The 13,972-nt window shown below is 37.1% G+C and overlaps 1 protein-coding gene across 3 annotated transcripts; it reads right to left on the bottom strand.

The window, feature by feature from the left end:
• Positions 1-5,949, bottom strand: LOC140958700 (B3 domain-containing transcription factor ABI3-like). 3 transcript variants are annotated; one of them, XM_073416245.1, is made up of 6 exons: positions 4,024-5,949; positions 3,846-3,944; positions 3,627-3,727; positions 3,503-3,549; positions 3,189-3,265; positions 1-356 (listed from the first exon to the last, which is right to left on the bottom strand). In XM_073416245.1, the coding sequence occupies exons 1-6, from the start codon at positions 5,671-5,673 to the stop codon at positions 219-221; spliced, it is 2,112 nt and encodes a 703-aa protein (XP_073272346.1). In that variant the 5' UTR covers positions 5,674-5,949; the 3' UTR covers positions 1-218. The 3 variants fall into 3 exon arrangements, with proteins under 3 accessions (XP_073272346.1, XP_073272347.1, XP_073272348.1); XM_073416246.1 differs by having other exon boundaries at positions 3,627-3,724; XM_073416247.1 differs by lacking the exon at positions 1-356 and adding an exon at positions 1,461-1,818.
• Positions 5,950-13,972: the final 8,023 nt, after the last annotated feature.

The following is a 13,972-nucleotide window of genomic DNA, read 5'->3' as shown; positions in this document are numbered from 1 at the left end:
TCAAGAAACTTAATTGATAAATTTTTGGTTTGATATAGTTTGTATATCATCCTACAAACATATAATTAGTCATAATAAAGAATTTTCAAAATGATTACAACGGATTCCTCCTAACTAAATCATGACACAATTCTTGGATCTTAAATTCGCACAAGAAATTAGTCAGTTAAGTAAGGCAGAAAACCATAGAAATGATTAGAGTTTTACTGTCCATTCTTTCAATGTTTCATTGTCACAGCTCGTCCGGGAGAAGAGCGAACACGAGGGCTCGATAAATTCCGGGCATTTCTCCTTCCCGTCTGTTTCCCGGCATCTGGCTTGGCTTCGGGTAGACGCACTTTTACTCCTCTGATCATCTGTCTCACAAACCACACAAGATTCATCAAAACAAGATTGCTTATATCCTATGGAACTTAAATCATTTTGCAATAAAATCTTTTAGATTTATGGGACATGCAATGACGATTTCACTTGGCGTTAAACAAATGCCACGACAAATTAATGTTAATTTTTTTTTTCATTTCCCCGACAAAGCGCGCGCTTGAAATTGATGTTATTTTTTTTTCGTATCCCCTCCAAAGCGCGCGTAAGGTGGAGGTCCACCCCACTCGGTCTTCTCACATCACCATTTATTCTTTATTTTGCTAGTTTTTTTTTAAAAACTTTTTTTAGTAAGTTTATTAAAATCCAACGGACAAAAAAAATAATTTTGGTTAATAAATTTTAATAAAAATAAAATAAAAAATTTATATATAAATTTTTTTAAATAAATACTCATCATCTTCTACAAACTATTGCATTAATCTAAACACGTTATTTTACATCATAAATCACTCCAAAAGTTTCCTCGAGTATCTACATCATCTGAATTTCATTTTAATTATTTATTTCTATAATTCTATTTTTTTTTACCCAAAATAGATGAAAATAACATTTTTTTTTGAAATATCGTGAATTCTCCTAAATGCCGAAAAAAATGCTTATTCCCAAAATTCACAGATTTCACAAAATTATTTATATAATCTATATCCACCAAATTATCAATATTGTCCAAATTTCCAAGTGATTCGAAATTTTTAGAACCAGTTGCCTAACTCCTCCATGAGCTCCATATCAAACGCCTACACTCGAATATTTGCAAAATATGAACAATTCATATTTCCTATCGCATTTTTATGGATTTTCTAATCCACATGCAACCGATATGCCTTTTACATCTCTAACGGAAAATAAACCAGTCACTTCGACTTCTCTCCCGGAGACTCAATTGTACGAACACGAATCCCCAATTGAACTTGCAAATTTGGAAAAGTAAGATTCAGACATCGAGGGTAGGAGTTAACGGCCAACTAGGAGAAAGATTGAAGACGAAGTCTTAGCGAGATCGTTTGTCACTATCAGTGATGATTCAATCATCGACAATGATCAAAAGGCATATGCTTTCTGGAGAAGTGATGCAACCTACTATAATGAAAATCGTCTCCCAAGTACACCCAACAGAAGTGCAAGTGTCATACAATCGCATTGGCAGAATACCATCCAAAAAAATATATATCGCTTCAACGCAAATTATAATAGCGCTTATAGTGTGCACCATAGTGACCACAATGATGAGGATATCTTGTTACTTGAGATTCAAAAGTATCGCGAGAAAGACATTATATTTAATCTTGAGCATGCGTGTGGACAATCGTAAAAGATCGCCCAATGTTTACTTCAAAATTCGTTTATCACCTTATTGGCACGAAGAAGGCGAGCACCTCAAATTCGGGGGCAATCAACACCTCATCCAACCAAAATGTGAATCTAGATGTAAACCTAAACGAATAAGACACTCATCCGACAAATCAGAAGACAACAAAAAAAAAAAAAAGGAGAAAGGCAAAGAGAAATTGGGCATGGAGGGTAAGACAATAAACTAGGACAATATAATTTCAAATAATGTAATTTTTCTTTCAAATAATGTAATTTTCTCGAAAATAGTGAATATATAATACAAGAAATTTTTATCTGAAATATGACTATATAAAAAATATAGTCCTCGACTATCTCATGTCTATCTAAGAGATAGCCCTGAACTTCCTAAATCCAGGACTATCTTTTTTCATTTTAATACCTATAATTATAGACGTTGCAAACTAGTATTTGGAATATAAACGTTGCATGACAAGAACAATATATATAGACATATTATGCTCTCTAATTATTCATTCTAAAAGCACATCATTCTAGAAAACACACTTAAAATTGTATTCTCCAAAGCGTGCCAATATTCCAACAACTCAAGCTCTACAAGTACAACAATCCTTGAATTGTTATTTTACATATTTTGGAACATTTAATTTATGCATTCTTTTTAATTTATGCAATTATGATTTTTTTTTTCTTATGTTATGTTTCGTCATTTTAAATTTATAATAATATTTTAATTTTATATAAATTAAACTCGTAAAATAAGATGGAATAATTTTAAATAATAAATATATTTAAAATTAATAATATTATTTATTTTAAGTAATAATAATTTAGATTATGTAATTAAAATTAAAAATGTATTTATTTAATCTATATTATATTATTAAGTATGAGACCCTTAGAGTAACTACCTTAGAGAACACCAAAATATTTAATTTCATAATTAACCTTCTTACCCTACTAAAAACATCATCAAGTCGCTTCATATTTTACATAGTCTCTTTTAAATCGAACAATTCTTCTAAATTGTAAATAATTTTGTGTTAATTGTTTAGTATTATTTGATCAAAGTAAAAATAATAATAACACATGCAACACATGTGCATCTTTTACTAATGTATAATAAGAATAAAAATGAATGAGTGGACAATGAGACCCACGGATAGAGAGTATTAATGTTAAAATGAATCTCGGATAATGAAAATGCTAATATAACGGAAATGTGACATGAATGGGGAATGGATCCCTTGGGGGCCAAACGAACTATAAATGAGAAAGACAAAAACTTGTGTGAGACGGTCTCACGAGTCGTATTTTGTGAGACAGATCTCTTATTTGGGTCATTCATGAAAAAGTATTACTTTTTATGCTAAGAGTATTACTTTTTATTATGAATATCGGTAGGGTTGACCCGTCTCATAGATAAAGATGCGTGAGACCTTATCAAACGAGACCCACTCAATGAGAAAAGCTAAAAGAAAAGGAAATCTTACATATTTGCCGCATTTTGTGTCTAGGTAGATCACTACAAAATCTCCTTCTTCAAGTCCATTTGCCTTCACAAAATCTCCTAGAAAACCAACCACGTGATCAATAAAAGCGTTATCGATTACAATAAGGTTGCCTTCGGATTAGATTATCTGAATTTGAGTTGTATCTGAACGGATGATTTGAAATGACTCAATATTTGAGTAATCTGAAATTCATTGTCAAACGGATTTTGCCAATGGATTTAAAATGACTAGTTTCAAATTAATCCATCCAAATACAACCTAAGTTCACTGCTTTTTATCGCCATATACTCTACCTGTGTTTTCAAGAAGGTACATTCTACTTTTGTTATTTGGCCAAAACCTGTAAAATTAATCAAATTCAATAAATTTCCAAGTCGGAAAAATGTGACTGCAATAAAAATATATATGCATCTGTACCTATATCGCATATTCCAGACCCGAGAAGCTCCAATATCTTCCATGGCAATTGTAACTCCGTCCCTGGTTTCGAGTTCGGGGAGATGGTTTTCAGCTTCCTTCTGATGGCAAGGATATTGCGAATTTATTAAACTTCACAGATACAAATTCTAACAAGTTCTTGTAAGCAATTTTATGAAAAAATCCCAAGGCAAGATTTAGCTAAGACTGAAAAATTACCTTTGGCAACACAATCCTTCCTAGATTACCAACATCACTTTGCTTCAAGACTTTCTGCATCAAAAACTTCAAGTTCCTCTCCGTCGTCTTCGAACAACCCTGTAGACAAAAAATCAACAGAAATGTTAAATATAGCCTCCAATCTGAATCTAATTAAGTTCAGACAAAAACCAAGTACATTTTGACATTGATCCGAATATGATTCCAATCCAAAATCTTGCAGTTGCATTGAGCCTCGTTTGACTTGATTGTTGGAGGCATCAACCGGTGGAATTGGCTCGATATCTGTTGGGGGAATCGATGCAGAATCAGTGACAGGAGAAAACACCCAATCTTCCGGTGAACTAAGTGGATCGCCAACCGGATGTGAACAATCTATTTGATTTTTATGATTATTGTGTCGGTGATGGTTTGAGTAGAGCCGTTTTTGCCGAGCCATTCTATTCTTTCGGGCCTCTCTAGTTGCAGAACAGCCTGACCTAACCAAATTCTCCCCATTTGGAGCAGAAGTCTGATGAGGATTCCCCACGAAAACTTGTTGGTAGGACGAAACAGGATGACTATTATCCGTAGAATGGCTAAGTTGAGGGGACATGGACATGGTATAAGGGGCCGGGGTCGAGGCTTGATCATTGTTCATCGTCTGGTATTCTGATGATGGTGTACAAGGCATCGCATTCATCACTTGCTGATGATGATGGTATGCAGGAGGGACTGGAAGTTGCGGGTTTGAATAAGTTGCACCGCCGATATTACAGTAACCAACTGCCGGAGGAGGAAAACCTGGGTGCACTGGTACAGGGATTATACACGGAGCCGTGGGAAAGCAGCATGGGTTAGAGTTATCAGGAGAGACAACATTAATGTAACTAAAATTGGAGTTGGGAACAAGGGTTGGATTAACTCCGGGGTTTTCTTGATACTGATACTGAGATTGAGGGCGGCGGCCGCCATTTTTTTGAAGCTGGTAGTGCTCCACCCATTCAAGAATCAATTTCAGAAGACGTTTCATACCTTCATTAGTTCCGCCCAATCGCTTTGAAGCATTTTCAATGGTGGATCGGTTGAGTTTTATTTTCCTCACATTCTCTGCGGATATGTGGTCTTTGTTTTGCTTCAACCAATCGAGAAAAATCATGGAAAGCTCCTTATTCCCACGTAGGAAACTAAACCCATCGTTCTCTTCTTTGCATTGGGCTTTCTGCGGCGGCGGTGGCGCCTCTTGGCCTGGAATGATTTCTTGGTTCTCGAACAGTGAAGATGGGTCCCATAACTCATTGCTGTCAATCAAATCCATGTACCCCAGATTCTCCATCATATTAACGCAATCAGAGTCGAGCATACTGTCAAGGTCAGACCGCGTCGGCGCAATATCAGAAGCGGTGGTGGAGGAGGATACGACCGCGTACCCCTCTTCGGTTTGGTTCCTCCTCCTGTTCGGCACCGCCCACGAAGCCTCGGGCGAGGAGGAAGCGGCGGAGGAAGAAGAAGGCGTGGCCGCGATGGTATGCGCCGCCGCTGCGGCGGTGGAAGACGACGACGAAGACGAAGACATACAAGGCAACTCCGGCAGAGAGGGGAAATCACCGAACAAAACAGAAGCGTCATTAATATCTACAAGAGTATTCTCTTGCTCGTTTTCAAACCAAAATTCTTTCTCCTCCATCACCAGACCTTGCTCCTCCACTTCCATAGCTTCACAACCACCACCACCAGAGATCTCCCCCTCCACCGCCATATCCACCGTTTCCGCCCCACAATTTCGGCCAGAAGAGTGCTGATCGTGTTCAGCAACAGTTGACCCACCTTCTCCTCCTTCCTCAATCATCCTGAATCTTCCAAATCAAATTTCTTGAACCTTCGATCCAGTTCATTGAATTTCCAGAAAAAGAAAGGAGACAAAAGAACAAACCTAGTACATATAAGGAAAGAACATCAATCTGTAAGTAATTAAGGATCTTGCTTCACATCTGGCAACTTGTACCCATGACAAAAAATACATCTAAGGTTTCCATCCAACACCGAAAATATATTCCAGTAACTGAACTGTACGTACTTTATTAATAGAAAATCCAAAGAAAGCGACCCCTTCAACAAGACAACATTGATTCTACTGTTAGATTAAAAATAAATATTTATCATATATATATATGTGATAATGGTATCATATTCCACGGGTGGGATGGGGTCGGGTCGGGTCGGGTCGTTCGAAGAACGAAAGGAAACCCTAAAAGGGCAAAGTTTTCGGTGAAACCCAACCACCATTGTTAATGCCCACTTTGTTCTTTTCTGCGGAATTTTTCAAGCTCTTTAAATTCAATTTAATGGCTTTGTTTTTTTATAAATAAACAATTCGATAAGCAAAATCAAANACAAAACTATATATATATACACAAAAACTTTTGTAAGATTGTAAAAATAATGATTAATGTGTTGGAAAGAAAATAATCTACCAACTTGATTATCGTAATGCAATAAAACGTTATTTGCATTTGAAAGAAATACAATATAGAAATAAAATTTAATAATATAAGGAGAAGTATGTATAACGAAAAATTGGCCTTCAGTCCTCAGTCGTCGATTTTTTTTGTGTTCTGTCTCTGGGTACTTTTTTAGTACCACATTTCCACATGAAGTGTACTACATTTTTTATGACATAGTACCACAATTTTGTGGGTATGGAATGAACCCAAAGAAATATTTTGATTGTGGATTTTCACCATCTTCCCCTGTGTATAAATAGTAGAATAAAATATAATAAGAAAAAATGTTTTAGTGCGTGCAATTGGGAGTCTAAATTTTAAATTGAAGATAAGGTGGAAAAAGAACAATAAACTTGGGAATCGTGATACGATGTCAAAGGACTCTTCCAGAAGAAGCCCTAAAATCTTTATTTATATTNAAGATTCACGTAAAAAAATATTGGTTTGATGATTGATTAAACTTTAATTAATACTAACTATTAGTGATCTTTGGTCTATTTTCTTCATGTATAAATATAAATTTTTATTATAAAAAATATAATAATTAATAATAAAATCTCATAATATAATTATTATAAATATATAAAATTTTTGTCGTATTTTTATTTATTAAATAAAGATGTCTAATACATGTCATGTATCGTGTTAGGGATCATCGTTCCGGGGGAGCTTTATCGTTTGACTTCGATAGATTTGAAAAAATGTGAATAATAATTTGTCTTTTTATATTATATATATATTGACGATTTATAGCAATCGATCCTTATCAAAAATCAGTTCACATTAAAAAAAAAAGTGCGAGAAAAAAAAAACATTCAAATGTTTTTTTTATATATAAAAATTGTTTTGGAAAATCTAATTATTAGAATATTAGAAAACATTTATTAGGTGAAATTACATTCCACTCAATTATATATTGTAGCTCAACCGTAATTTTGAGACATGTATTATTTTAAATTATTATCGATCGCCGTATAAATAATTAAGTAATGCTACATGTACAACCAAATTTGTATAACAATTTTTAAAAGATAAAAAATTCAATACAAAAATTATATTTTATCAAATTATCATGATAAATTCAATACAAAATCTCATTATATAATAACAAATCTTACGATATAATGATTGTAAATATTGTTGTATCGTATATTTGTTATACGTTTAATATTATTCTAAATAATTTATTGTAGAGGCCTCTAAATTCGTACTTGAAAATTTGAAAAATTTAAAAATTTTCTCTTTAATTAAATAAAATGCCTCATTCATAAATAAACTGATAAATAAAGTTTAATGTTCAAAAATAGCAGCGGAAGTAAATAATATTTCAAAACGACAGCTTAAAATAGTCCATTGTAATAAAATGAATTTTCGCCAAAAATAATAAATAAACTGATAAATGAGGTCCTCTGGTCCCACTACTGTCGACTCGAGCTGGCTCACTGGTCCCCGCCCTCGGTTCTGACATTATCAGTACCTACAACAATCAAGTCTAGTGAGTCTGAAGACTCAGCATGCATATATCGTAAATAACAAGCAAATAGATAATAATAAAATGGCATGCGAAGTGAAAATATCATGTCATGAGGGATTATAGTACTTGCATAACTGAACTGTAAATATCTTATCATGTATAATTATAAATACGTGCATAACTGAACTGAAAATCATAAGTGAACTGTTAGCTCAATAGAGTTCTGTAATAAAATAGCCTGGATGATAATTTTGTTGAGATTATGTTCTACGCAAGTGGCCCCATGAACTGCACTGAACTGAACTGAACTGACCGGTAACTGACGACCGGGTGAAATACTAATCGTCTGATCAGACTAATGCCACAGTATACTGGGTGGTACAAAACTGAACTGATCGATAACTGGCGACCGGGTGAAGTAATAATTCCACAATAGTACAATGGCCACAAGCAATATCACATAAATCTCAAAAATGAATAATTTATATTTTTATGCACGTAATATAATTAAATAACGTAGTTAAATGTCATGTAATAATTTTACCAAATGGGTTGGATCGTTCCCAGGCTCGCTGCGACTTAAATCTAACATGAAAAATATGCAATTGATTTTTCTTGACCAACTTTGTAATTGAATCCAAAAACGAGACAATTACGCCCACTGACTTAGTATTTAATCATGACTCCGAGCAGACCCGAACCAACACCGAACCAACGTTTAGTCATGATTAAAATACTCTTAAAAATGATGAAATAATGCTCCTAAATTTACAGTACTCGAAATTTAGTGAATGGAGGCAAAAAACGTGAAACGCTCTTTCGAGAGTCACTTTGGCACATTGCACCGTAAATTCTCGTACAACCTCTAAAATGATCCGAATCACAAACGGCCAAAACATGACCTTTCTAACTCAATGAGGCACTGTCCAGTCCAAGGCCATAGGCTAAAAGCCAACCAAGAACCCGGAACTCGCCTCTGAACCGCATCACGCTTGCTGTCCAAATTACAGCAGCTGTGCCTTTGATTTCTTTGCGTCGTTTTCGAGGCTACCGGCCATTGGGGCTTGAACCACGGACCAGAACCTCTTACCAACATCCTAAGGAAGGTTGGAACCATGGCTAAGGGCCCAAGGCCAGCCACAATTCGAACCATCCAATAACCAACCGAAAACTCCCACCCGAGAAGCAACCTGCGTGCGTGGGGTAGTTTGCTTCGCTTGTTGTCTCGCGTCTTTCCAGTGGCCATTTGATTGACCATGGCTCAATCTAGACATCAAGTTGTATGGTATGAACCGTGGCTAAGGGCTAAAAAGCCAACCAAGATCCACACCACACCCCAAACTCGACACTACACTTGCTGTAAACGAAGGGGCCGAAGGGGGAGGGGCTGTTCTTGCTTCTTTTGATTTAAAACCGATTCCACCATGGACCAAGACTCAAAGGGGCGACTTGTTCACGTCTTAGACATGATAGGGATGTGTTCTAACCATGGCTATAGGCCCCTAGGGCAGCCAAGATCAAGAACTCTCTCCCTTGACAGCAACCAAAAAACCGAGACTCAAAAGAGACACTTATGGAGTGTTGCTGTCACATGCGAGTTTCCAGTGTGTAAGGGACTGAACGAATGAACCAACATGGTCCTAACATGTCCTAGCACATGCCTAAATGCAGCCTTGAGCCCCTGGAAATCGAGCCAAACCTGCAACCACAAAAACATCAAGAACCGTGAAGCATAAAGGGAAGTAGAAAAATCTGTGCAGAATTTTGTTGTGTAGTTGCTGTAATATTTCGGTTTTGCACAAAAAAATCATGAACGAATATGGTTTAAAAACATGTATATGACTTGATTGAAGAGCAAGGAAGAATATAAACATGCGAGGAAGAATATAAACATGCGGAGACGGAGTTTCTTTCTTACTTTCTTCCTCGCTTCTCTCGATTTCTCCTCCTCTTTTCCTCCCTAGAACTCACGTTTTTCTCTCTATTTTCTTCTGAAAATTTCGAAAATAGGGTAGAGGGAATGGCTAGGGAAAGATAGGGAAGATGGCAAGATAAAGGGAATGAAAAATCCTTCTATCTTCTAGTTTGAGAGAAATGGGAAATGGAATGATATGAAAAGATTTTTGGGGGATATTTAGGAGTGCACTTGGACGTTTTTTTATGGTATAGGGACAAAGGAAAATTGCTTAATTATTTAATTGTTGGTGATTTAAAAGTTGGGAAAGATATCTATCTAGAAAAGATTAAGGGAAAGAATAATAAAGAATAAGTTGTTAAAAAAAATTAAATCTTTTAAAATAGGGGTGGTGGTAGATTTTCATAAATAAAGTAGGGTAGGAAAATTGCTTACTTAATAATTAATGAAGATTTAAAAAAATGGTGATGGATTATCTCCAAGTAAAAGTCAAGGAAAGAAATAAAGAAATGATTGGTCCAACTAATTAAAATCTTTTAAAAGTAAAGAGGAGGGGCCGAAATTTTGATGATTAAAATAGGTAAAAATATTGCTTAAATATTAATTATTGATGATTTAGTGTGATGAAAATATCTCCCAAGAAAACAGATAAGGAAAGACAATTAAAGAATAATTTGCCCCACTAATTTAAAATCTTTTAAAAAAATAAAGAGGGGGGCCGAAACTTTTAAAAAAAATGGAGGGAAAATATTTCTTAAATCTTGTATTTTAATTCTTTAGAGTTTGATCTACCCATTAAATATTTTAGTGAATAAATACATTAATTAAGGAATACCATTATCTTATATGCATGGCCAAATCTTTAAATTTTAAATATAAATTTACTATCATGTTAAATTATAATTTCTTAATTAAAATAAGTCTAGATTAACTTATCTCAATTGGTCACATATTTTGTTTTAGGCTTTTAATTAAATTATTGAACCTAAAAGAATTTATTTACTACTTATCTCTAATTAATTAATTCCCTAAACTTTCTTTTAAAATAAATTAACTTATTATTTATCTTAAATAAATTCTAAGAATATTTTCTTAATATTAAAATTTATCTCTTTACTCCAACTCCGGTCCGGCCTCACTTATTTAACTGGAAAAAGGTAGCAACTAAATTGCTGCATGAAATAAATATATTTAAAGAAAAGAATTTAAATACTCATGCAATAAAATCATTTTAATTTAAATACTAGGAATTATGCATGGCTTATACGTAGTTTTAATTACGGGTTCTACAATCCTTCCCCCCTTAAAAGAAATTTCGTCCTTGAAATTAAAACTCACTGAATAACTCTGGGTACCCGCTCCTCATCTCTGGCTCAGACTCCCACGTAGCTTCCTTCTCTGAATGGTTAAGCCACTTGACTTTAACTCGCTTAACCAGTTTGTTCCGAAGCTTCTTTTCCTGTCTGTCTAGGATCTGCACTGGTCTCTCCTCATAAGACAGGTTCGGAGTAAGCTGCAACGGCTCAAAGTTCAGGACATGCGAAGGATTTGCCATATACTTCCTCAGCATAGAGACGTGGAACACATTATGTACTCCGGCCAGATTCGGCGGAAGAGCAACACGATAAGCTAGCGTCCCAACTCTGTCAAGGATCTCAAATGGTCCAATGAATCTCGGACTGAGCTTCCCTTTCTTCCCAAATCGCATAACACCCTTCATAGGTGCCACTTTCACAAAGACATGGTCGCCCACGGGAACTCTAAATCTCTCATCCGCTGGTCCGCATAACTCTTCTGTCGACTCTGAGCAGTCCTCATCCTGTCACGGATCTGGGCTACTATATCGACAGTCTGCTGAATAATATCTGGACCCAACTCAGCTCTCTCTCCTACCTCATCCCAATGAACAGGAGATCTACACTTGCGACCATATAATGCTTCATACGGAGCCATTCCTATAGACGACTGAAAGCTGTTGTTATAGGTGAACTCCACTAATGGCAAGTTCGACTCCCAATTCCCGGAGAAATCGATAACACAAGCACAGAGAAGATCCTCCAAAATCTGAATGACTCGGTCTGACTGCCCATCTGTCTGAGGGTGGAAAGCTGTGCTGAATAGCAACTTCGTGCCCATCGTCGAATGCAAACTCTTCCAAAATGAGGAAGTGAATCTGGGGTCTCTGTCAGATATGATAGAAACTGGAATACCATGAAGTCGGACTATCTCCCGGATATATAACTCTGCATACTGAACCATGGTGAAAGTCATCTTAATAGGCAAGAAGTGAGATGATTTGGTAAGACGATCAACAATCACCCAGATAGCATTTGATCCTCTGACTGACTTCGGTAAACCGGTCACGAAGTCCATGGTAACATTCTCCCACTTCCACTCGGGAATTGGAAGAGGCTTGAGCAAACCTCCTGGCCTCTGATGCTCTGCCTTCACTAACTGACAAGTTAGACACTCGGATACAAACCGTCTGATGTCTTTCTTCATTCCTGGCCACCAATATAATAACTGCAGATCTTTGTACATCTTCGTACTCCCAGGATGAATAGAGTACGGTGACATATGGGCCTCTGATAGAATATCCGCTCGAATGAAATCACTGCTAGGAACCCATATTCTGTCTCGGTATCTCACAATACCGTCAATAACTGAATACAAGCCACTACCCTTGGCCTCATCTCTCTGCTTCCACTTTGCCAACTGCTCATCTGCTGACTGGCCACTGCGAATACGGTCTAGGAGAGAGGACTGAATAGTCAAGGTAGATAGACGGGGAACTCTACCTCGAGGATATGCCTCTAGATCAAACCTCTGCATCTCAGGCTGAAGAGGTCTCTAGATCGTCAAATGGGCCATCACTGCAACTTTCCTGCTCAGTGCATCCGCAACTACATTAGCTTTACCCGGATGGTAGCTAATGTCACAATCATAGTCTTGCACAAGCTCCAACCAACGCCTCTGACGCATATTCAGCTCTTTCTGCGTAAAGAAGTACTTGAGGCTCTTCTGGTCGGTAAAGATCTGGCACTTTTCTCCGTACAAATAATGCCTCCAGATCTTCAAAGCAAATACAACGGCTGCCAACTCTAGATCATGGGTAGGGTAATTCTTCTCATGAGTCTTCAACTGACGAGAAGCATATGCTATCACCTTCTCATGTTGCATCAATATTGCGCCAAGACCGAGCTCCGAAGCATCGGTATATAGAACAAACTCACCGGGCCCTGATGGCATGACCAAAACTGGTGCTGAGATAAGAGCTTGCTTCAAAGTATCGAAGCTCTTCTGACAATCATCGCTCCACACAAATTTCACATTCTTCTTTGTCAATGATGTGAGTGGAACTGCGATGGAAGAAAATACCTGAATGAACTTCCGGTAATATCCTGCTAGGCCAAGAAAACTGCGGATCTCAGATGCATTCTGCGGCACAACCCAGTCTCTGACTGCTGCAACGTTCGCTGGGTCTACTTCGATACCACTGCTAGAAACAATGTGGCCTAAGAACGCCACCTTCTCCAACCAGAATTCGCACTTACTGACCTTTGCGAATAACTTGTGCTTCTGCAAGGTCTGCAACACTGTGGTCAGATGTCTGCTGTGCTCCTCTTGATTTTTCGAGTAGACGAGAATGTCGTCTATGAACACTATCACTCAACTGGTGATAACCGGAACGCAGATCAATCTTGGAGAATACCGAAGCTCCCTGCAACTGGTCAAATAGATCTTCAATCCTCGGAAGTGGGTATTTATTCTTCACTGTAACCCTGTTCAACTCCCGGTAATAGATGCAAAGTCTCATTGAGCCATCCTTCTTCTTCACAAACAAGACTGGCGCGCTCCATGGTGAAAAGCTCGGGCGAATGAACTCCTTGTCAAGAAGTTCCTGAATCTACTTCTTAAGCTCTGCCATCTCTGTCGGTGCTAGTCGGCACGGTGCTTTGAGATCGGTACCGCACCTGGCATAAGTTCAATAGAAAACTCCACCTCTCTCTCGGATGGCATACCAGAGACGTCCTCAGGAAAAACGTCTAAGAAATCTCTAACAAGCGGAACATCTGCGGCTGACTGACTGGGTGTCTCGGGGACAGATATAAAAGTTGCTAAAAATGCTCAACACCCTCTATGCATGAGCTTCCTAGCCTGGACATAAGGAATAATGCGCCGTAAGAGAAACTACCTGTTCGGCTCAAATAAGAACTGTGTCATCCCAGGCGGTCGGACTAGAACAGATCTCCGC

The sequence above is a fragment of the Primulina huaijiensis genome, chromosome 15 (assembly GCF_012295235.1).
Source record: "Primulina huaijiensis isolate GDHJ02 chromosome 15, ASM1229523v2, whole genome shotgun sequence".
NCBI lineage: Eukaryota > Viridiplantae > Streptophyta > Magnoliopsida > Lamiales > Gesneriaceae > Primulina > Primulina huaijiensis.
This window is presented reverse-complemented; position numbering and strand designations above follow the sequence as displayed.